At 38.5% G+C, this 22817-nt stretch overlaps 1 protein-coding gene across 3 annotated transcripts in view; it reads left to right on the top strand.

Annotated features, from left to right (window-relative positions):
• The window catches only part of KLHDC10 (kelch domain containing 10), a 55714-nt gene that overhangs the window by 16488 nt on the left and 16409 nt on the right, over positions 1–22817 (top strand). For 2 of the 3 annotated variants that reach the window (XM_021079115.1, XM_021079113.1), the window contains exons 2-3: positions 5945–6031; positions 21919–22140. In XM_021079115.1, the coding sequence (XP_020934774.1) occupies positions 5945–6031; positions 21919–22140 (309 nt within the window). The remainder of the gene's footprint in view (positions 1–5944; positions 6032–21918; positions 22141–22817) is intronic. The other variant, XM_021079114.1, reaches the window with a different exon arrangement.

Here is a 22817-nt window from a genome sequence, read left to right as displayed (position 1 = left end):
CTAGTCAGATTACTTAACTGCTGAGCCATGAAGGGAACTCCCAATTACAGTACTTTTTCATTACTTTTTACTCTGTAAAAATTTTAGCCTATTTTTTTTATTCTTTGCTTTTTTGTTTTCGTTTTTATTATTATTATTTTTTTGGCCTTTTTAGGGCTGTACCCATGGCATATGGAAGTTCCCAGGCTAGGGATTGAATTGGATCTGCAGCTGCCAGCCTAGGCCACAGCAATACCAGATCTGAGCCATGTCTGCAACCTACACTGCAGCTTACAGCAATAGTGGATCCTTAATCCACTGAGCGAGGCCAGAGATCTAACCTGAGTCCTCGTAGATGCTAGTCCGGTTCATTACTGTTGAGCCACAATGGGAATTCCTGTTTTTGTTAACTTTATGGCTGCACCTGCAGCATATGGAGGTTCCTGGACCAGGGACTGAATCTGAGCCACAGCTGCCATCTACACAGCAGCTGCTGCTGCAATGCCGGATCCTTTTACTTCACAGGGCTGGGAATTGCACCTCTGCTGTGGCGTTAGCCACTGCAATCAGATTCTTAACCCTCTACACCATGGCAGGAACTCCTGTTTTTATTCTCTCTAAAGAAGGATAGTATAGTTTAGAATTCCGTCATTTATAGACACTGGTTTCAATATCACATCTACCTTTTGGAACAGTTTGAGCCTGATATAGCTCCTCCTGTGCTCCTTTCCTCCCCCAAAGATGGCACTCTTCACCTAGCAAGGCTGTTTTTTCAGCAAAGTAGCATTTGAATAACTAGTGATATAAACCAGAACAACAAAGAGAAGCTTAAGATTTGGAGATGTCTTTTAATGTGCTGTGATCACTTCATTTTTATAGAAAGAAAGAAGTCTATGTTAGGCCTACCTTTTGCTACAAATGTTAGAGGAGGAATGTCAGAAGAGACAAGAGTCAAGTGAAGGAAAACAGAAAAAAATGAAGCAGGGCAGGGGAAATAAACATGCTTTAATGACCAACAGAAGTGACAAGCAACAGAACGGCAAGAACCAGCAATTTTCATTCATTTACCATTTATTTATCTCTTAGTGCTAAAATTTGGGTTATTTTGGTTTTCTGAGTTCCTTGTGTTTATGAAGTTTCAGATTAGCTTGCAAAAATGGCAGATGGAGTTTTGATAGTGGTTCCTCAATTCTCTTTTCTATCTGAACTTTTGAAAATGCATCCCACCTCTTTTTCCTTCTATACTTTATTCTTGTGAATTTCTTGCCTCCATCTTTTAGATTGTTAATTTAATTTGTTTTTATATTTTTTCAGTCCTTAATTAGGTTTGTAGTTCAGTGATGAAAATTTAATTTCTAAGAATCCCAGTTTATTTCTTTTTTAATAAATGTATTATCATCTTGCATATCTCAGATTATTAATTGTACTTAATCTAAGGTCTTACTCTCTTTAATTTGTTAACTCCCTTTGTTTGGGAGTTCTGTTTGTCACATTAATACTTCTTTTTCTTGTTTTGAATTTTGGTTTTGTGCTCATTCATCTTTATTTGAGAGTCCTTGTTAGCTTTCCTATGAATGTTACATCTGTTTATTGTAACTGGTATCCACTGATTGTGCATAGAGGTGAAATGTGCTAAGATAAGGGTATATTAAATGCCAGTTTTCTTTACTGTCTGTCTCCTCTTTTGCCTCAGGTTTAATATCTACTGAGGGCTCTGTCCTGTCTTTCTGATCCAAGTATTTATACCTATTGTTTCTACCTGGGGAATGACACTTTTCTTGTTTGATCCATACCTCAGTTCTATAATGCTTGAACCAAAATGGTAAATGGTGAGAGAGGTTGACCCGTCTTGAAATTTCTGTGCTCTCCCCTAACAAGTCATGCTGTAAATTCTATAAATTATTTTACTTCTTTCTGCTGTCTTCTACCTCTGGGCTTAGTTTACTGTGAGGGCTGTTCAGACCACTTGCAGTAACCCTTTACTCTAGGTTTACTCTGTGATTTCCTCCTTTAAGCTGATTCAATCAGCTTTTCGTCTTTCAGTGATTTACTAAGAACATTTCTGGCTTTCTTTTGGTTACAGATTTTCTTTAATTTTTTTTTAATTATTATTTTTGAGGCTTTGAGGGGAGAGGAGCTTGCTTACAGAGCTCTCAGCCTACCGTCTTGATTGTCTATGACTATGTCATATGTATAGTGAAATAAAAGAAGAAAAAAATTTAAGCTAGCAAAAAATATCAATGAAGTGATTGAAGAAATTGTTTTTTGGTTTTGTTTTGAGGAGTAGAAGTGATTACAAATGAAGATTGGCATTCAAATATATAAAAATTAAAGCTTCAATGAATAAGACTTCAGGAATATTTTTACATGAAATTGGAAATGCATATATTTGCAGTATTGCTGGTTTCTCTTTTTTTCTGCTCTTTGACTGAAGGAAGAAAACATGGGTTCTGAAGTTAGTGCCTACTTTGCGTGAATAATCTCCATAGAGTCAACATTAGCTTATGCCTGTGACAGACTTATGTTGTTACTGAGAGAGAAACAGGCCAAAGATGTTTGACAGTGCTCTGAGAAAACATCAAAAAGGATTTTTGATTATAGCTTTGGTTCAGTAATTTCAATATTACTCTCTCACTGTTATTCTAAATTTGTTTTATATTTTTACATTTTAAAATACGTCTTAGAATTTTGGCATTTTATAAAAGGGGTGGTAATCCTCAACCCAAATCATAACCACTGTTAACACTTTGGTATGTTTCTTTACAGTATTTTCTTATTATAGCTTCAAAAATATATATAATATGGTATTGTTTTTCTTCCAGTCCAAAAGTAATGCCTAACTCAAAGTTTGGAATGCTTGGAAAATAAAGACCAGCACTAAGGAGAAAAAAACAAAATCACTCATAATAACTGCCCAGAGATAACCACTATTAAAATTTGATGTATATCCTTCCTGTATTTTTCATGGATATATACAAATACTTTTTTCTTTGTTAATATGATATCATACTCTACTACTGTTTTGTACCTTGCACCTTTCATTTGCAATGTATTGTGAATGTTTTCTTATGTTAGTAAATATCCTTATATGTACTTTTATTGGTGTGTAGAATATGAATATATTTAAGTATGTTTATTTAGCATACTTAACCATCTCCCTATCATTGGCCATCGAAAGTGTTTCTGATTCTTTACCATTATAAATAATATCATAGTGAGTATCTTTGTCCATACATCTTTCCATGCATCTATGATTGTTTCTTTAGGAATAAATTCCTAGAAGTGGAATAGCTGGGTCAAAGGGTATGTACATTTTAATGCTTTTTTGATACATAAAAATGTCAAATTTTAAGCTAATCCCTTGTTATATTCTGTCTTGTATTGCTATATGATTGTTTTATGTGTCTGTCTTGTCTCCCTAATTAGAATATAAGCTTCTTGAGGGCAAGGGAAGTTTCTTATACATCTTATGTATCCTTTGATAATGTGGTTTACAATGTTGGACTTACGAGTCATTGACAAATACTATAATGATTTAATACTGTGGCTCTCCAGTTTTTGGATGTCATAAATCTATAAACAAAAACAACAAATATATATATATATGTATATATAAATTTTTGAGACTATACTATGCTTGCAAATTTTCTATTTTTCCAAGGAAGAATATTAAAAAATAAAATCAACTACCATTTCCTGTTACCTTCGTCTTATAAAATAAAAGAATATTTGATAACAGAAGTTTCTAATTTCCGAAAAAAGGACAGGCTTTTATTTATTTAAAATTAAATTTTTGTTTAAATTTTGGGCCCACCCACAGCATGTGGAAGTTCCTGGGCCAGGGATTGAACCTGCACTGCAATTGTGACCTGTACCACAACAGCAGATCTTTAACCTGCTGTGCCACAAAGGAACTTCTAAGGACAGACTTTTTTTTAATGCCCATACCTGCAGTATATGGGAGTTCCTGAGCCCAGATCACAGCTGTGATATGTACTGCAGCTACAGCAATGCTGGATCTTTTAAACCACTGCACCAGGCTGGGGCTGGTACCCATGCCTCTGCAGTGACCTGAGATGCCACAGTCATATCCTTAACCCACTGTGCCACAGCAGGTACTCCATCCAAGGACAGGCTTTTAATTTTGTTATTTATTTATTTATTTGTTTGTTTGTTTCTATAATTTTTTAGGGCCGCACCCATGGCATATGGAGGTTCCCAGGCTAGGGGTTGGATTGGAGCTGTAGCTGCTGGCCTATACCAGAGCACAGCAATGCCAGATCCAAGCCACATCTCCACCCTACACCACAGCTCATGGCAATGCCGGGTCTTTAACCTGCTGACCGAGGCCAGGGATTAAGCCCATGTCCTTATGGATACTAGTTGGGTTCATTACCGCTGAGCCATGATGGGAACTCCAAGGACAGACTTTTAAACGGAACATTTTAGCTTTTTAAAAAACTCACTGCCTTGTCCATGTTTTCCTTATTTTGTGTTGGACTGGTAAGTCTTCACCTTAGTCTTACAGTGATCTGTAGACCAACATTTGGGAGCTACTGATTTTAAAAGACTTAAAGGATTAACAGATAAACCCTTTTGCAAAGTAAATAATTCTTCCTGTTGCCCACAGTTTGTCTTTTCCATGTTATTAAGTATACATGTGCAGGCAATGCCATTTCACTACACACAATTTGTGTATTTCTTTGTACAAATACTACAGTAAACAAACCAGATCTTGTTGAACATGTAAGTGTATTTCCAGTTGCCAAAACATACGCTTTCTAAGGAATTTGACACAGGTTAAGTGTGGTGTAGTACAAAGAAGGCAGGTGTTAGAATCAGACAGCCCAGGCTTGACTCCTGGTTCTGGCATTAAGTCACTTTAACTTTCCTTTAGCTTCCTTATTTGTAAAACTAAGGTGATAATACCTTCATCAAAGTGTTTTTATAGCCCCTGTTAGAGCAATTGCTTCACTGGAATGTAATTATTTGTTTAAGCATCTGCCTTCCTTACAAGACCATGAGTTTTAGGATGGAGTCCTATCCTTCTTTGGCTACTGAAGCCTAGCCCTTGGGCTCAGGGCATAGCAGGTGCTTGATGAAATGACTGTTGAATCCATAGAGGGTTATTGGAGGATCAAATGAGGTAATATGTATAGAAGCTCTTTGTAAACTTTAAATTCTATACCAATAGTAATTGTTTTAATTGCCTGTATGAACTGTCTTTGGGAGCTATCAAAACTTTGGGAAGAAAGAAAATTATCCCATTTAACAGTTCTATTATGCTTCACATTTTTCTTCTATTGTATAAGGAAATGAGTTTTAATTGGGGTTAATATGCAGTTAATTTACTTCCTGGGGAGGCAGAAGAATTTCTTTTTTTTCCAACCCCAGTGGAAGTGTCAAGGTATTAAATGTTTTTTTTTTGGTTGCTAACATAAAATTTTAATTATAGAAAGATCAGCATATTTCATATTTAAAGAATGGTACCCATTGCTTTATCCTCTTAACTGTATAACTGATAAAAAGAATGCCAAACCTGGAAGAGAACAGGAGCCTATGTTATGCGAAATTAGTTTTAGTCAGAGCTCCCTTTTTTAACATTCACTGACTTTTAAAAATGTCATAGTTTCTAATCTGTTTATAAAGCTCCTGGTGAATTTTTGCCACAAGATGGCATTGGTGATTACTGAATGCATATTCTTTTGAACCAGAATTCCAAAAACTGGTGCACATAATTATTTGTATTCCTTTGAGGATGAGTTGAAAACCTTCATCACTGTTTATATATTAATTTAATTTTGTTTTGACTTACAAAACAGGGTTAAATATACTTTACATCACTTCTTTCTGTATTCAAGTATTGTTTTGTTTCCTGTTTTTCTGTCTTTATAACTACAGTAACTATGTATTATTTGCCATGTGTTGTATGTGTCTGACTTATTGCTGATAATTGTGGTAACAGGTAAGAAGAAAATACGATGGGACCCAGTTAGGAGGCGCTTCATTCAGTCCTGTCCCATCATAAGGATCCCTAACAGGTTTTTGAGAGGTGGGTGATAACTAGCAAGAGATCTGTGCTTAAAATGGGTTAAAGGGAACTTTGAATGAATTTTCTAAACTCAAAACTCTGGTTTTTAAAAATTGTCTTAATCAGCTAAAGTTGGATCAAGGAAAGTCTAGGACCTAATTTTAAACCTACGTTTTATATTGACCACTGTTGGAATTGTAATGATACATTTTAGGGAGTCAGAATCACTTAATGTGTATTAGATGGTAGAAATAAATCATCTCACAGATATCAGATTTATTCTACTGTAACCATATTAAAAAGAACTTTGAATAATTTATAAAACATGGGTATGGGAAAGAATTTTCTAAATATAATTTTAAGGAAGAGATAAAAATCAATTTATGTGGCAATAAAATTAAAAACCTCTTATGACAAAAACCATAAATGAAAAGATAAAGAGGGAGTTCCCATTGTGGCTCAGTGGTTAATGAACCTGACTAGTATCCATGAGGACGAGGGTTCAATCCTTGGCCTTGCTCAATGGGTTAAGGATCAGGTGTTGCCGTGAGCTGTGGTGTAGGTCACAGCCTCGCCTTGGATCCTGCATTGCTGTGGCTGTGCTGTATGCTGGCGGCTACAGCTCCTACTTGACTTCTAGCCTGGGAACCTCCATATGCCACAGGTGTGGCCCTAAAATGACAAAAGACAAAACAAACAAACAAAAAAACACGTATAACATATGGTTAATTTCACAAATATATAAAGAGCTCTTATAAATCAGTAGTTTAAAAGCAAATATCCACTAGACAAATAGGTAAAAGAACGTGAATAATCAATTTGTAAAAAGAAAGTTCAGTAAATATGAAAAAATATTTGTTTCCACTATTGTCATAAACAAATTAAAATAATATATCATATTTCCTATTATGTTGGCAAAGACTAAAATAAGAATACTCAGTGCTGGAAAGGGTATTGTAAAGTGTTGCTCATATATTGAAGGAAGTGTAGATTTAACACAGCCTTTCTGGATTTAACTTGGCAGTATGTATCAGAAGCTTTAAAAATGTTTACATCCTTTGACCTAGTAATTCTTACTTTTAGAAATGTTGCATTCTTTCTATTTTTAATTTTTTTTCTAGTAAAAATACTCCTTACTGAAAAAAAATCTCAGAAGAGGGATGAAAACTCTGGTTCACACTATTTTTCTAGATAGAACAAATAGATAAGTACACTTAATTTAGACCTTATTATTTATAAGCCTGTATATCTAATTTTGACTGAAGAAATTATTTACCAAAAAAAAAAAAAAGAGAGAGAGACTAGGAAAAAAATATACTGCAGTAGCTAGAAATGTTTCTATACCTAGTGCCTAACCTATTTTTAGCAGCTGAGTTCCATAGCGTGACAAAAATAAAATCTAGCCTAAATGGGTCAAAATAAAATACTTAGGGTGCTCTCCTCCCTTTTAGCATAAATAGTTTTGTTGATAGAAACTGAGATAATTTTAGTGCTATGTGACCAAAAAAAAAAAAAAAAAAAAATCTGCATGTGTGGCCAAGAAGTGGTCTAATTCTATAACATTTTTCTATAACATTTTTTTCTATTTAAAAATTAAAAAGCTAATTTATTGATTTACAGTGAGAAAGCTAACTTTGACTAAATTTAAGTATAATTAAGAAATTGTTTAATTAGGATAGAATTCAATATAATATCAATTTAGTATAAATATAAACATAAAAAACAAAGGAAATAGTGAAATAATTTTATATCTGGGCGGTGGGATTTTATTTTATTTTGTGTGTTCTCTGTTTTTCAATATTTTAAGCATGGAAAAAAGAGACTAGCACAGGTAAGTTTCATACCTCTGGTTGTTTTTGTAAGCCCTCTATTGCCACAAACTGTGGCGGAGGAAGACGGTCTCTGGCAGTGCTGAGAAGAGGGCGATGGGAATAACCTCAGCACTGGCAACATCGAGATCCCCATGGACCGTTTCTAAATCAACTGCCTTCTCTTAGTTCTCATCTTCTTTGACCTGTTTGTAGTGTTTGATCTGTTGACCACCTGCACCTTCTTAAATTTCTCTTCTTTTGGGTTACTTTGCTGTACAATCTGAGATGTTTTCTTCCTGCCTCTTTGATTGTTCATTCTGTTGCCTTCACAAGCTTCTTTCTTCCTACTCACAAAGATGGATATTGCTCCAATGTTCTGTCCTCTCCATTATCTCCTTTGGTTATCTCATCAGATTTCAGACTTAACTAACCTCGTTCGTTCGTTCATTCTTTCAGTATTTCTTGATTGCCTCCTGTGTAACAGGCTTTGTGCTAACTCAGTGATCTAGATAATAGAGGTTCGGAAACAATTATAGAGTAATTTGAGTGTAATTCTTTGTGATAAGTGTCCTGATGAGGAGCGTTCAGAAGAGGTACCTGACTCTGCTTGTGGGGAAGACAGAGGAAGAGCAGGAGCCGTCAGGGTGACTTTTCAGAAGAGATGTACTTTAAGTCCGAGTAGGAGTTAGCAGGGGAGGGTTGGAACATCTCAAACCACAGGGACCAAGTAGCTTGAGTAAAGGCAATTAGACAAAACAGAGCATGGTCTTGCAGAAAACTGTAGGAAGTTTGGCTGAGTGGGAAAGAATGCGGAAAGCAGCAGCTGGAGAAGGCCCAGACCAAGTGGAACACCACCTAAGGGGAGTTTTCGGGATCTGTTTATTTAATTAGTGAAGACCATTTAATCGAAAGACCAGTTACGAGGTTATTACAGTTATCAAGGTGAGAAATCATGGAAGCTGCAAGTAAGGTAGTTACAGTAGGAATAGAGAGTAGGGACTTGATTTAAAATATAAGAAAGTGGAATTAGGTGAGACTTGATGACCAGTTGAAGAGGAGGAGGGAAGAGTCAAGAAAGCATCCAGCTTTCTGTGTGGACCATTTTCTCTTTTCCAGGTGTTATATAGATGGACGGAAGGGGAGACGCAGGGAAAAGATGATGAAGATGACCAATAGAGCATAGCCTTGAACATTCTGTCTAAGAGCTATTTCCAGGGACATCTCCTTGGAAAGCCTGCCTTTTTGTTCTGATGGCACCCTCTGTGTACCTGCCTGTATCGTAGCACCTATCGCACTGAATTATAATCTTTTGTTTACTTGTTTGTGCCTGCCTGCCTGCCTGCCGTAGACTGTAAGCTCTGTAAGGGCAGGGACAGTGGAACAGTACCTTTCATTTCTTTATCTCCAGTTTGTAGCACAGTGCATGTAGTAGGTCTGTCATATGTATTTGAATTGAATTATTTGTAAGGCCACTGTCAGGGAATAGGATGGGACTAAAACGTTAGTACATTCTCAACTTCTCTCTGGTGGTGGTGACAGTAAACTAACGAGCTGCTGTTAGAATATGAAAATGCTGTTTAGTATTTCCTTAGATTAAAACAACAACAACAACAACAACAAAAAACAAAAACCAGTTGGAGTTTTGGAGTTCCCACTGTGGCTCAACAGGCTTGGCAGTGTCTTGGGAGCACTGGGACCCAGGTTCGATCCCCCACCCAGCACAGTGAGTTGAGGGTCCTGCGTTGCCACAGCTGCAACTTGGGTCACAACCAAAGCTCAGCTCTATCTGATCTCTGACTTGGGAACTCTGTATGCCTTGGGGCGGGGGTGCAAGAAAAGAAAAAAAAACCTCATCTATACTTTTGAAATTGCCACTTTCAAGCCTCCTTTCAAGCTCCTTTTGGAACTCCTACATATTACCTCTTTTGATTCTAATTAAACAGTTTCATAAAGCTCATTTTCTGTTGTTAGATTCATTCACTGGATCCTTTCATTAGACCCTACATCTTCTCTAAAAGGTATTTCTACCCATTAAAAGTGTGGTGTGAAAACTGTGTGGATGGACCAGTGATGGACCAATTACACCCACTTACCCGCCTATATTCTCAGATATTATTGAAAATGACAAAACAGACATACAAAAAAGAATGAATCATAATTGTATCAAAAACCATAAAAGGGAGACTTTGAAGCCAGATTTTCTATGTCTGAATCCAGGCTCTGCCATTTAACAACTGTGTGACTTTGGGCAAGTTTCTTATTCTTTTTTTTTTTTTTTTCCACTTCAATTTCCTTATCTGTAAAATTAGAATGATGATAATAGTATCAACCTCCTACCATTGTTGTATCAAGAGAGGTAATATGTGCAAAGCACTCAGAGGAGTTTTTACACTTAGTCAGTGTTGAATTAATGTTAGCTGCTGTCATTCTTGCTATTGTTTTAATACCAGAACATTTGAGGAATTTCAGAGTAATAGAAAGCAGTTGAAATTATAATGATGGAGAACCCAGAATAGAATAAAACGCAACCCCAAATAGGTACTTCTGCTGCATGCTAGAAGTCAGAGAATTTCTTTTTTTGGCAAGTACCTACAGCATGTGTAAGTTCTTGGGCCAGGGATTAAACCCACAACACTCAGTGACCTAAGCCAGAGCAGTGACAGCACTGGATCCTTAATCCATGAGGCCACCAGGGAACTCCCAAGAGTTTCTTAATAGAGCCCCTTTTCTTTTCTTTCTTTCTTTTTTTTTTTTTTCCTTTTTAGGGCCACATCTGTGGCATAAGGACCTTCCCAAGCTAGCGGTCTGATTGGAGTTGTGGCTGCCAACCTCCACCACAGCTGTAGCAACACAAGATCCAAGCCACACCTGCAACCTACACTGAAGCTTGTGGCAATGCTGGATCCTTAATCCACTGGTTAAGGCTAGGTATCAAACCCACATCCTCATGGCTACTAGCGTGTTTCTTAACCTGCTGAGCAGCAGTGGGAACTCGCTAGAAGCCCTTTTCTGAAACTCTAAGGTAGAATTAGTAAGTGTAGGAGTTTTGGAGTTCCCACTGTGGCTCAACAGGATTGGCAGTGTCTAGGGAGCACTGGGACCCAGGTTCGATCCCCCACCCAGCACAGTGAGTTGAGGGTCCTGCGTTGCCACAGCTGCAACTTGGGTCACAACCAAAGCTCAGCTCTATCTGATCTCTGACTTGGGAACTCTGTAGGAGGAAGGAGCATATTGGGGGAAATGGAACATTGGGGCAACTAATTAAGGGACTATCTTCAAAACTGTTGTTTCCCTTACTCCTTCTCTCCCTCCCTGGCAATGAATGGCATTGGTTCCAAGATAAAGCTCTGAGAAAAGCTCTTTAAGCAGAGTAGGGGATCTGTTGGGGGATGGGTTGAGCAGGCAGTGGCAGTGGAGAAAGTGTAGGCCAAAACAGAGCTTTAGGTAATGGAACTCCTCAGTAGATTGGATGAGGAGGGTGGAATGGAGGCAAGAGAAGAAAGTGAGATCCACCAAGGATTGATGTACTTTAAATGATTATACTGCATCAAAATGCAGCCTTCCTTATTTTGGCAAAACTGCTTTTTCTTTCCTTGTAAGGAGAAAGCTGTCTGTCAGTGTACCACTTACCTGCAGAGACCTACAACCAAACAGATCTCCTATTTGGAGGTTTGGAAACAAGAGTAATACAACTGTTGAGGAAATCCATATCTGCTAACAATACTAATCAGTGTAGTCCTTCATTTATTAGTATGAATAAGTGATCCAGGCTCAACAGGCATTTGAGGAAAACTAGACTTGAAAGAGGATGACTAAGATGAATAAATGAAACAGCTGACCACGGTGGAAACAAAGATACTGAGGAAGCAGAATGAAAGTTGAGGAAGTTCTGGTCACAGCAGGTTTCCTCAGAGTCAGGAGTGAATTGGGTTAAGATGAAGAATAAAAAGTCAAGTGCCTTGCAGAAAAAAGGAATGATTAAATGATTAGTTCCATATTGAAATTTGATGGCTGAAATAAAGATACAGTTGGAACGTTAAATGATAAACCAATTTTTAGGAAAATAAAATAGAGGAAATTTGTAGACCATAAAACAAGAGGACAAAAGAGAAAGTAGATGAGGAAAGTTCTACTTTGAGGATAGATCTAAATGATCCAATATCCACTTAGTAGAATTACATGAGGAATGAAAATGGGAGGGAAAAAGTAAAGAATATTTCCCCATGCCGAAGAAAGACTGTGAGTTTTCAAGTATAAAGGGTCCACCAAGGAACAAGCTAGAAAAATGTAAGAACAAAAAGCATCTATCTATATATTACATAATTACTTATGAGTCCAGGGATAGAAAAGCAGGCTACATAGAAAAGACTCAGAACTAAGAGTCAGACTGGTGTTGGATTTCTCACCTGCGGCATGGTTTGCTAGAAGATAAGTGTCTTCAGTATTCTGAGGGGAAATTATTTTGAACCCAGAACTCACCCTCACTAATGTTTAAACGGGGGTCAAAGTAAACAAGAACTCTGAAAATTTATGAACACACCCTTTCTGCAAAATTATTTGAAGAGGTATTCCCAGTAAAATGAAAAGTCCAAGAAAGAGGAAAGTTTGGACCCTTCAAGAAGCTATAGTGTGCAAAGATACCAGTAGAACTTAAGAATTGGGTCTGGGAGTTCCTGTTGTGACTCAGTGGTAACAAAGCCAACTAGTATCCATGAGGACGGGGATTCAGTCCCTGGCCTCGCTCAGTGGGTTAAGGATTCGGTGCTGCTGTGAGCTGTGGGGTAGGCCAGCAGCTACAGCTCTGATTAGACCCCTATCCTGGGAACTTCCATATGCCGAGGGTACGGCCCTAAAAAAGAAAAGTGGCCTCTAAGTACATGGACTGTGAAGCCTCATATATTTATTAAGAAAAGATTTCTGGAGTTCCCGTCGTGGCGCAGTGGTTAACGAATCCGACTAGGAACCATGAGGTTGCGGGTTCGGTCCCTGCCCTTGCTCAGTGGGTTAACTTTCTGGCGTTGCCGTGAGCTGTGGTGTAGGTTGCAGACGCGGCTCGGATCCCGAGTTGCTGTGGCTCTGGCGTAGGCTGGTGGCTACAGCTCCGATTCAACCCCTAGCCTGGGAACCTCCATGTGCCGCGGGAGCGGCCCAAGAAATAGCAACAACAACAACAACAAAAGACAAAAAGACAAAAAAAAAAAAAAAAAGAAAAGATTTCTAAATGTATAGAAGGATAAATATAAACATGGTATATATGTGTGTGTGTATAAAACATTCTGTAACATCTCAGATGACAGATTATGGAGATAGGAAAAAAGTAAAATGTGCTTAAGATCTTACAGTTTTTTGTTGTAGAGTTTATAGTATATGCTTATTAAAAATCAAATAATATTAGGAGTTCTCTTGTGGTTAACGATCCATCATTGTCTCTGTAGTGACTTGGTTTGCTGCTGTGGCACAGGTTCAGTCCCTGGTCCAGGAGCTTCCATGTGCCATGGGCATGGCCATGGCCAAAAAATAATTCAAATAATATAGAATTATATAGTGGAAAATGAATGTCCTTATTTCAAACATATGTAATGAATTTGTACAAATCAATAAAACATCTCAATAGGAGAATGAGCAGGCCCTTCCCCAAAGGAACAGTCCATTTGACCAATAAACGTGAAAAGGTGCTCAGCTTCATTCATAGGTGAGAAATGCATGAAACCACAATGTTGGAGTTGCCATTGTGGCTCAGTAGGTAACAAACCCGACTAGTACCCACGAGGACGCAGGTTCAGTCCCTGGCCTTGCTCAGTGGGTCAAGGATCCGGCATTGCCATGAGCTGTGGTGTAGGTCACAGACATAGTTCAGATCTAGTGTTGCTGTGGCTCTGGCATAGGCTACAGCTCTGATTTGACCCCTAGCCTGGGAACTTCCATATGCCATGGGTGTGGCCCTAAAAAAGACAAGAAAAAAAAAAAAAAAGAAAAGAAAAGAAAAGAAACCACAAGTCTACAAACCCAAAGGAATCACTAAGTTAAAAAGACTTGTATGGAGTTCCCACTGTGGCACAATGGGTTAATGATCCAGCTTGTCTCTGTGGAAGTGCCAGTTCACTCCCCAGCCTGGCACAATGGGTTAAGGATCTGGCATTGCTGCAGCTGTGGTTGTAGGTTGCAGCTGTAGCTTAGATTCAATCCTTGACCCGGGACCTTCCATATGCCACGGGGGCTGCTGAAAAAGAAAAGAAAAAAGACATGATACTAATGCTAAATATTTTGTAAACAGTTTGACCCTATCTAGTAATGATAAAGATTTCCATATATTATGACTCAGAAATTCCATTTCTACTTTTATAGCCAACAAATATGGGCCCCTATGCATCTGAAAACATGGTCAGAAATGCTTATAGCAGCATTAAGAGCCACTAAACAACCCAAATGTCCATCCACACAACATGGACTGGATGAATTTTGTGGTATATATTCGTACAAAGAAAATACTATTTGGCAATGGAATGAACAGACCACCTCTAACCCCAACATTACGGATAAATTTCAGAAACATAATGGTGAATGATCCCAGAAAGAAAACATAATATATCATTCTATACAAATACTCTTCAAAACTAGACCAAAATAAACAATGTTGTTTAGGAATGTGTACTTACTTAGGTATAATAAAGCTATTAAAGGAAGCCAGGTTTTATGATTGCCATAAAAATCAGGAAATAGGTTTCCTCTAGAAGTGAAGGAGGGAGGGGGTTGTGATCAAGAGGGGCAGGTAATGGGGCATAAGTGTGCTGCTAATATTCCACTTTTGATAATTTGTTAAACTATACATTTATAGTTATATATGAGCCTATAAATGTGTTGTATTTCAGGAGTTACTGTTGTGGCACAGTGGTTAACGAATCTGACTAGGATCCATGAGGTTATGGGTTCGATCCCTGGCCTTGCTCAGTGGGTTAAGGATCCAGCATTGCCGTGAGCTGTGGTGTAGGTCAAAGACCCAACTTGGATCCTGAGTTGCTGTGGCTGCAGTGTAGACCGGCAGCTGTAACTCTAATTCAACCCCTGGCCTAGGAACCTCCATATGCCATGGGTGCGGCCCTAAAAAAAAGCAAAGTCCTGTTCGCATTTTCACTCCTCACCTACCTTATTCTCCTTTCCAGAAGTAAACACTGTTAATATAATAGCCAAATTTCTTTCCAGACTGGTTTACTCTTAATATTGTTAGTGAAATAAAAATTTATGGGTTTTAAATTTATGGGCAGCTCCCGTGGCATATGGAGGTTCCCAGACTAGGGGTAATAGTAGATCTTCCTAGAAAAAAAAGAAAGGGAAAAAAAGAAAGTTTGATCATTTCAGTAAAATTAGAAAAGTGTGAGTAGTATAAAGGTCTGCCTACTGGTCCTGGATGGGAACCAGCTGGCCCAGTCTTCCCTGGCTTTCCTGTCCAGGCTTCCTGGTGTACAATAGGAGACCTGTCTTCTCTGGTAGAGGTAATGGTGGGCTTTATATTTGGAAAGAAGTGATCAGTTAAGCGGAAATGTTATGCTACCTTATTTATTTATTTATTTATTTATTTTTGTCTTTTTGTCTTTTTGCCATTTCTTGGGCAGCTCCCATGGCATGTGGAGGTTCCCAGGCTAAGGGTCCAATCGGAGCTGTAGCCACCGGACTACACCAGAGCCACAGCAACGCGGGATCCGAGCTGCGTCTGCAACCTACACCATAGCTCACGGCAACGCTGGATCCTTAACCCACTGAGCAAGGGCAGGGATCGAACCCGCAGCCTCATGGTTCCTAGTTGGATTCGTTAACCATTGAACCATGATGGGAGCTCCTGATTGTGTGCATTCTTAAAGAGCAGTGGATTTTGTATCCAAGGTGATTAGACCTGGATATTGGGATTTTCCTAGTTTTACTCTAAAACAGGTCAATTTAGTATATAATCAAGATTGCATTTCAGCTCAGTGCAGAAGGGATGGTTTTCATAAGTGGTTTAGGGACAATGGCCTGTCTGAGGTGAAGTATTAGAGCCCACCCTCATGCAGTACACAAAAATACATTCTGATTGTATTCATGTTCTGAATATAAAAATCAAAACTATAAAATCACTAGAAATAACTAAGTATGGTAATCTTGTAATGTGCAGAGGTAGACGAGATATAAAGCAAATGAATACTTTTTCGTTGTTACAAAAGAGCCTTAAAAGATTGAGAGATTCAATTACACAAAAACTTGTTAAAAGATACTATAAACAAAATTAAAAGACAGTAGCAGGCTGGAAGAAAGAAATACAATAAATCAATAATTTCTAGGAGTTCCCGTCATGGCACAGCTGAAACAAATCCAACTAGGAACCATGACGTTGAGGGTTCAAACCCTGGCCTCGATCAGTCAGTTAAGGATCCAGTGTTGCTGTGAGCAGTGGTGTAGGTTGCAGACTCGGCTCAGATCTGGCATTGCTGTGGCCATGGTGTTAGGCTGGCAGCTGTAGCTCTGATTAGATCCCTAGCCTGGGAACCTCCATATGCTGTGGGCGTGGCCCTCAAAAAGACAAACAAATAAATAAATAAATAAATACTATAACTCTGTGAGAAGACAACACAGTGGATAGAAAAGTGGGTAAGGGATGTGATCAGGCAGTTCCCCAAAGAAAAAATACAAGTGGTCCAATAAAGAACTAGTAAAAATCAGGAAAATGAAAATTAACCTTATACCCATCAGATTGGCACGAATTGAAAAGGTTGAAGAGGGCATGAAGAAATAGACACTTTCAGGGAGTTCCCTGGTGGTCTAATAGTTAGGACTTTGTGCTTTCACTGTTGCGGCCCAGGTTCAATCCCTGGTCTGGGAACTGATATCCTACATCACAGTGTTGCACATCATGGCCAAAAAAAAGCCCCTCTATACACTATTGTTGAGGGTATACATTTTTGGAGAACAGTATGGCTCCATAACCATATTGCATTTATGACAGTTTTAAGTGTATATTCCTTTGACTCAAGATATTCTGTTTCTAGAAGTACTTAGACATTTGCATATGAATCTCTGTAAGGGAAGCTTTGCACAGAATTATTTATAATGTTGAAAACACGGTGCAGCCTAATCATTTGTCACCTAATCTCAGACAGCTAGCTTCTTTCTTCGTTTGGGCTAGAAACTAAAGCCTGTGTCTCTGGTTACTGTAAGCTCTGGCGTAGTCCCTGGGGTGTAGAGCAAGTATTTGTAACATGATGAGCATATTGAAGCAGAGATGGCTTCATCACCACAGGTACACACTCCCTCAGCTGATGTTGCCTTCTGAGTATTAAGAGTTCACCTGTGGGAGTTCCCGTCGTGGTTCAGTGGAAGCAAATCTGACCAGCATCCATGAGGATGCGGGTTCAGTCCCTAGTCTTACTCAGTGGGTTAAGCATCTGGTGTTGCCATAAGCTGTGGTCTAGGTGGAAGACTTGCTTGAATCCCGCGTTGCTATGGCTGTGGCATAAGCCAGTAGCTAAGGCTCCGATTGGACCCTAGCCTAGGAGCCTCCATATGCCGTGGGTGCAGCCCTAAAAAGACCAAAAAAAAAAAATTCACCTGTGCATACAGGTTCAGTTTTACATTTGACTAACGCATTTTCCAAGTGGAGTTCCTCTGGGTAATTAAATGACCTAATTCTCTGGGTTATTTTATTAGTAGCAAGTAATTTTTTGGAAAGTGAAGTTTGCACATGGAGAACTGGGGGCAAGATTCAGAGAACTACTGTAAGATCATTTTGGTCAAGGTTGAGGAGCCTCTGCTGTTATATTCGAGATAATAAGAAATAATGTCTTGTCTCCACATGTTACCCCTGATAAATTCTGATGACTTATTAAAATAAAATTTGGCTTTCTAATATGTTAGTCACTCTTGGGCCATAAATATGTACAAAGAAATCTGACTAAAGAGAAAGAAGAGTTACGCAGCTGTAAGACTTCTTGACAAGATGTTTAGTATTTATCAAACATCAACCAGATGCTCTTTACCCAGAAGTTTAATTTGCATAGGTAATTATTTACAGAAGCCAACAATTGAACCAGACCAGTGCTGTTTGATAGAAATATCATGTGAGGAGTTCCCGTTGTGGCACAGTGGTTAACGAATCCGACTAGGAACCATGAGGTTGCGGGTTCGGTCCCTGCCCTTGCTTAGTGGGTTAAGGATTCGGCATTGCCGTGAGCTGTGGTGTAGGTTGCAGACTCGGCTCGGATCCCGCATTGCTGTGGCTCTGGTGTAGGCCGGTGGCTACAGCTCCGATTGGACCCTTAGCCTGGGAACCTCCATATGCCATGGGAGCTGCCCAAGAAATAGCAAAAAGACAAAAAAAAAAAAAGAAAGAAAGAAAAAGAAAAGAAATATCATGTGAGCCACAAAATTTAAAATTTTTTTTCTTTTCTTTTTTTTTGTCTTTTGTCTTTTGTCTTTTTAGGGCCACATCCGCAGCATATGGAGGTTCCCAGGCTAGGGGTCTAATTTGAGCTGTTGCTACCCGCCTGCACCAGAGCCACAGCAACACCAGATCCCAGCCGCGCCTGTGACCTACACCACAGCTCACGGCAATGCCGGATCCTTAACCCACTGAGTGAGGCCAGGGATCGAACTTGAAACCTCAGGGTTCCTAGTCACATTTGTGTCTGCTGTGCCATGATGGGAACTCCAAAATTTAAAATTTTCTAGTAGCTCATGGGAAAAGTAAAGGACAGGTGAAATTAATATTTTAATATTTTAGTTTAACCCAGGAGATAAAAAAAAACCAATTTCAATGTATATCAGATATAAAAATTAGTAATTTTACATTCATTTTTGGATACTACCTTTGAAATCCAGGGGATATTTTACATTTAAAGCATATCTTGGTTTGGATCAGCCTCATTTCAGGTGCTTAATAATTGTGTGTGGCTAGTGACTACTGTGTTGGACAGTGACTAGACTATAAGCTCCAGCAGACAGAAACAGTATTGTATCCTTAGCATTGTATCCCCAGCACCTAGCACAGTACCTGGTCTGTAGCAGACATCCAGTAATATTTTTGGCTTAATGAATGACTGAATGAGTGGATAAATAACTGTCTTTTCATTGACGCAACCTTTAATCCATGCGAGTTATATTTATCTCAAAAATAATTGCCAATAAACTTATAATGGAATGCCTTCTCTCCTGTACAGCCATTTAGAGAAAAATTACAGAATATACTGTATGTCTTTTCATATTGCCCAAAAGCAGTTTTAAAAATTGTCTGTTGGCTCCAGGTAATAAAGCAAATGACATTATAGAGATTACTAGTGTTCCTGTCTGTTGACCATAACACCTCTATTTTAATGTTTTTTTCTTTAAATTTGTCTTGCTAATTTTTAGAACCACTTATGATTTGAGAAGACCATTGCGTAATCCAACCCTGTCCCCAAAATTGTATCTCTTAAGCACAATATCAAAGTCCACTGAGAGCTGTACACTGTTTTGATTGTCTCTGTTTGTCACTGTTTACTTTGACCTGAAGTTAAAATCAGTGAAACTTCTAGTATCTGTTATGTATGTCCAACTGTTATAGGTGTTGTGGGTGATACAGGGTAATTGCAATACATCATATTAGTCCTTAAGAAACTTACAATTATTTGGAGAAGAAAAACGTTAATGAAATGAGTAGAGAAAAATTAAACTTGTAAATTTTGTTCAGTGTTTTCTGTGTGCCTTAGGCTTGGTGATAGGTGAATACAGTAGTTCCCATTGGGGCTCAGTGGGTTCAAGACCCAGCGTTGTCTCTGTGAGGATGCAGGCTCAATCCTGCATCCTCATTCAGTGGGTTAAGGATCTAGCATTTCCATGAGTTGTGGCTTAGGTTACAGATTCGATTTGGATATGGTATTGCTGTGGCTGTGGTGTAGGCCTCAGCTGCAGCTCCGATTTGACTCCTACCTAAGCCATGGCACAGGTATAGCCATAAAAGGAAGAAAAAAAAGACAGAAAGGTGAATACAAATATATTCCTTTTCCTTCAGATAGCTTATAGCTTCCTGGGAAGATAAATATATTAACCAATAATCACATTTTAACATAATAGCAAGTATAAATCTGTGAGGCACAGGAATGATATTCCTTCAAACAGATAAGGAAGCTGAGCCTCCGTGAGGGTCAGTGACTTGCTCAAGGTTGCAGTTAGGAAGAACCTGAGGAGTTAACTGGCCTAACGCTTAAGGATCCGGCATTGTCTCTGCTGTGGCCCAGGTTTAATCGTTGGCCTGGGAACTTCCACATGCTGCAGGCACAGCCAAAAAAATAAAAATAAAAAGGAGTTCCTGCTGTAATGCAGCAGGTTATGGATCCAGCATTCTCTGCAGTAGCAAAGGCTTGATCCCCGGCCCAGCACAGTTGCTAGAGCTGTGGCGTAGGTCGCAACTGCGGCTAAGATCCCTGGCCCGGGAACTTCCATATGCCAAGTGTGGCAAAAAAAAAAAAAAAAAAGAACCTGGATTCAAATCTTGATATTTGTAGAAGTTACTGCTCTGTCTTCCATACCACATTTTCTGTGTTTCTAGATTTTTAGGAAGAGAAATTGAGTGCCTCACTTGAGGTAAATCACATCTATTGAGTAAATTTTCGAATTATAGTTTGCCTAATATTTTATTAATTATTTACATAGTTATAGTATAATAGCCTTTTTAATTGAACATCTGTATTTGAGTGGTGGAGTACTGAACTGTAAGGGCTGAAGAATTTTATTGACAAGAAAGAGCTGTGTAGGCCAGACTCAGAGGCATTTCCAACTAGCCACTGAAGGCTAGCTAGGTAGCCCAGGCCAAGGGCTGAGGGAAGGACTCAGCTTTCCTAGCAGAGAGAGAGACTTCAGCAGGCAGGAGTGTGAGAGATCAGAAAAGGCTCTGCCTTGCTGTTTGAGGACTTTGAGCTGGAGCAGTAAGGAGCAGTAAGGAGAATCAGAGACTCTCAGGACTGACAGGTTGGACATGAGTGATTCAACGATTCACAGTTCTTCATGTGATTTTTAGTTTTTCCATATCTGTGCATTCTCTTTTCAGTTCCTAGTACCCTAGGAAGTGGCATTTTGAGTTAAAAAATGAATATGTGAGGGCTCTGTTAGGCTGGTAGTAAATGTTTACATAACAGATGTATATTAGGTATCCAGCATTGTCATAAAGATTGTTATACTAGGATCGATTCCTAATATATGAAAGTAGATAAGTCTTTAGGATAACAGACAATCATAGTGGTTCATTCCATCCAGTGTGCTATTAAGCATCTTCGATTCTAAAGCTGTGTAAGGATTTGTGTAGACTGGTATGAAAATTGTAAGGGTAATAGAAATAATATAAACTTTGGGGTTTTTTACTCTTAATTAATATTGAAGTAATTTTAAGTGAAGTAGTGCACATGATTTAAATTTCAGAAGGCTTTCAAATATAAATTGTAGACATAGCTTTTTTTAGTAAAACTCTGAATAGGATGAAAAATGTTCTTTGAGATAAAATATAGGGATTTCTTTTTTAACTACTATAATGTCTGGAGTGGTATTTAATTTCTAAGCTTTGCTATAACTCTGAAAGCCAGTTTTATTTTTAAGTTTATAATTATATATTGTGGAAAAATCATAGATTTTGTGTGTATGTATTTTTATTTATACATGACTCATCCACATTTGTGATTATATTTATGTAGTTCTCTAATATTTTCAGTTTACTTTAGTTGACCTGTATTTTTTTTCTCCTCTAAGAAAATAGAAATTTTGTCCTCTTAGGTTTTGGATTATTAACCCCTCCTCCTTCTTTTCTTGAAAATTCCAAGTTATCAGCTATTTTCTTGAGTTTATGATTCTATTTTGCCTCCCTTGGGAAAAATCTTTTTATAGTTATCAAAATCTGAAAATAGACATATGAAATAGAAATGGAGACTAGCTCCTTAAAATTCTAAGTAGTGTGTGAATGTATAAAATAATCTAAGTAAATAAAAAGTACATCCACGTTATAAATTTGCCCCGATCCCTTTTAAAGATAAAATGTTTGTTGCCAGATTTTGTTTGTGCTTTTAGTCTGCTGTGCCATCTGTGGAAAACGGTCCTCTTCTCTCCTAGGCCACAGACCTCCACCAGCACGAAGTGGACATCGTTGTGTGGCAGATAATACCAATCTGTATGTGTTTGGAGGTTATAACCCAGATTATGATGAATCAGGAGGGCCAGATAATGAAGACTATCCTCTCTTCAGGGAGCTTTGGAGGTATCATTTTGCTACAGGAGTATGGCATCAGATGGGCACAGACGGCTACATGCCCCGAGAATTGGCATCCATGTCACGTGAGTGCAAGCAGCTCTGAACTTTTGACTTTATGAAATGTCTCAGAAGTCTGGTTCAGTGCCACATGTTCCTTGTTAATAATTTTTAGTAATACTATAATATGATTAAGCCCTATTAATGTAAGACTCTTTACTATGATAAAAGTATAGACTCACTTGTGAGCTGGATAGTCCTGAGTTTGAATTTAGCCATATGCCGTTTACTTGCCAGATGATTTTTAGCTTCTAATTCCTTACCTATAAAATGGGATTAGTGGAGTTCCCGTCGTGGCGCAGTGGTTAACAAATCCGACTAGGAACCATGAGGTTGCGGGTTTGGTCCCAGCCCTTGCTCAGTGGGTTAACGATCCGGCGTTGCCGTGAGCTGTGGTGTAGGTTGCAGACACGGCTTGGATCCCGCGTTGCTGTGGCTCTGGCGTAGGCCAGTTGCTACAGCTCCGATTGGACCCCTAGCCTGGAAACCTCCATCTGCCACGGAAGCGGCCCAAGAAATAGCAAAAAGACAAAACAAACAAACAAACAAACAAAAAAATGGGATTAGTAATACCTCAGAAAGCTCAACATAAAGTATCATATGTATTGCTAGACAAATATATATGCAAAATATCAGAGATCAACAGATGTGGTTTTAATGATGATAATAGCTGTTGAGGAAAGTGCTTCACACATAATAATCT

The sequence above is a fragment of the Sus scrofa genome, chromosome 18 (assembly GCF_000003025.6).
Source record: "Sus scrofa isolate TJ Tabasco breed Duroc chromosome 18, Sscrofa11.1, whole genome shotgun sequence".
Lineage (NCBI taxonomy): Eukaryota > Metazoa > Chordata > Mammalia > Artiodactyla > Suidae > Sus > Sus scrofa.
The sequence above is the reverse complement of the archived record's forward strand: the minus strand, read 5'-3'. Positions and strand labels throughout refer to the sequence as shown.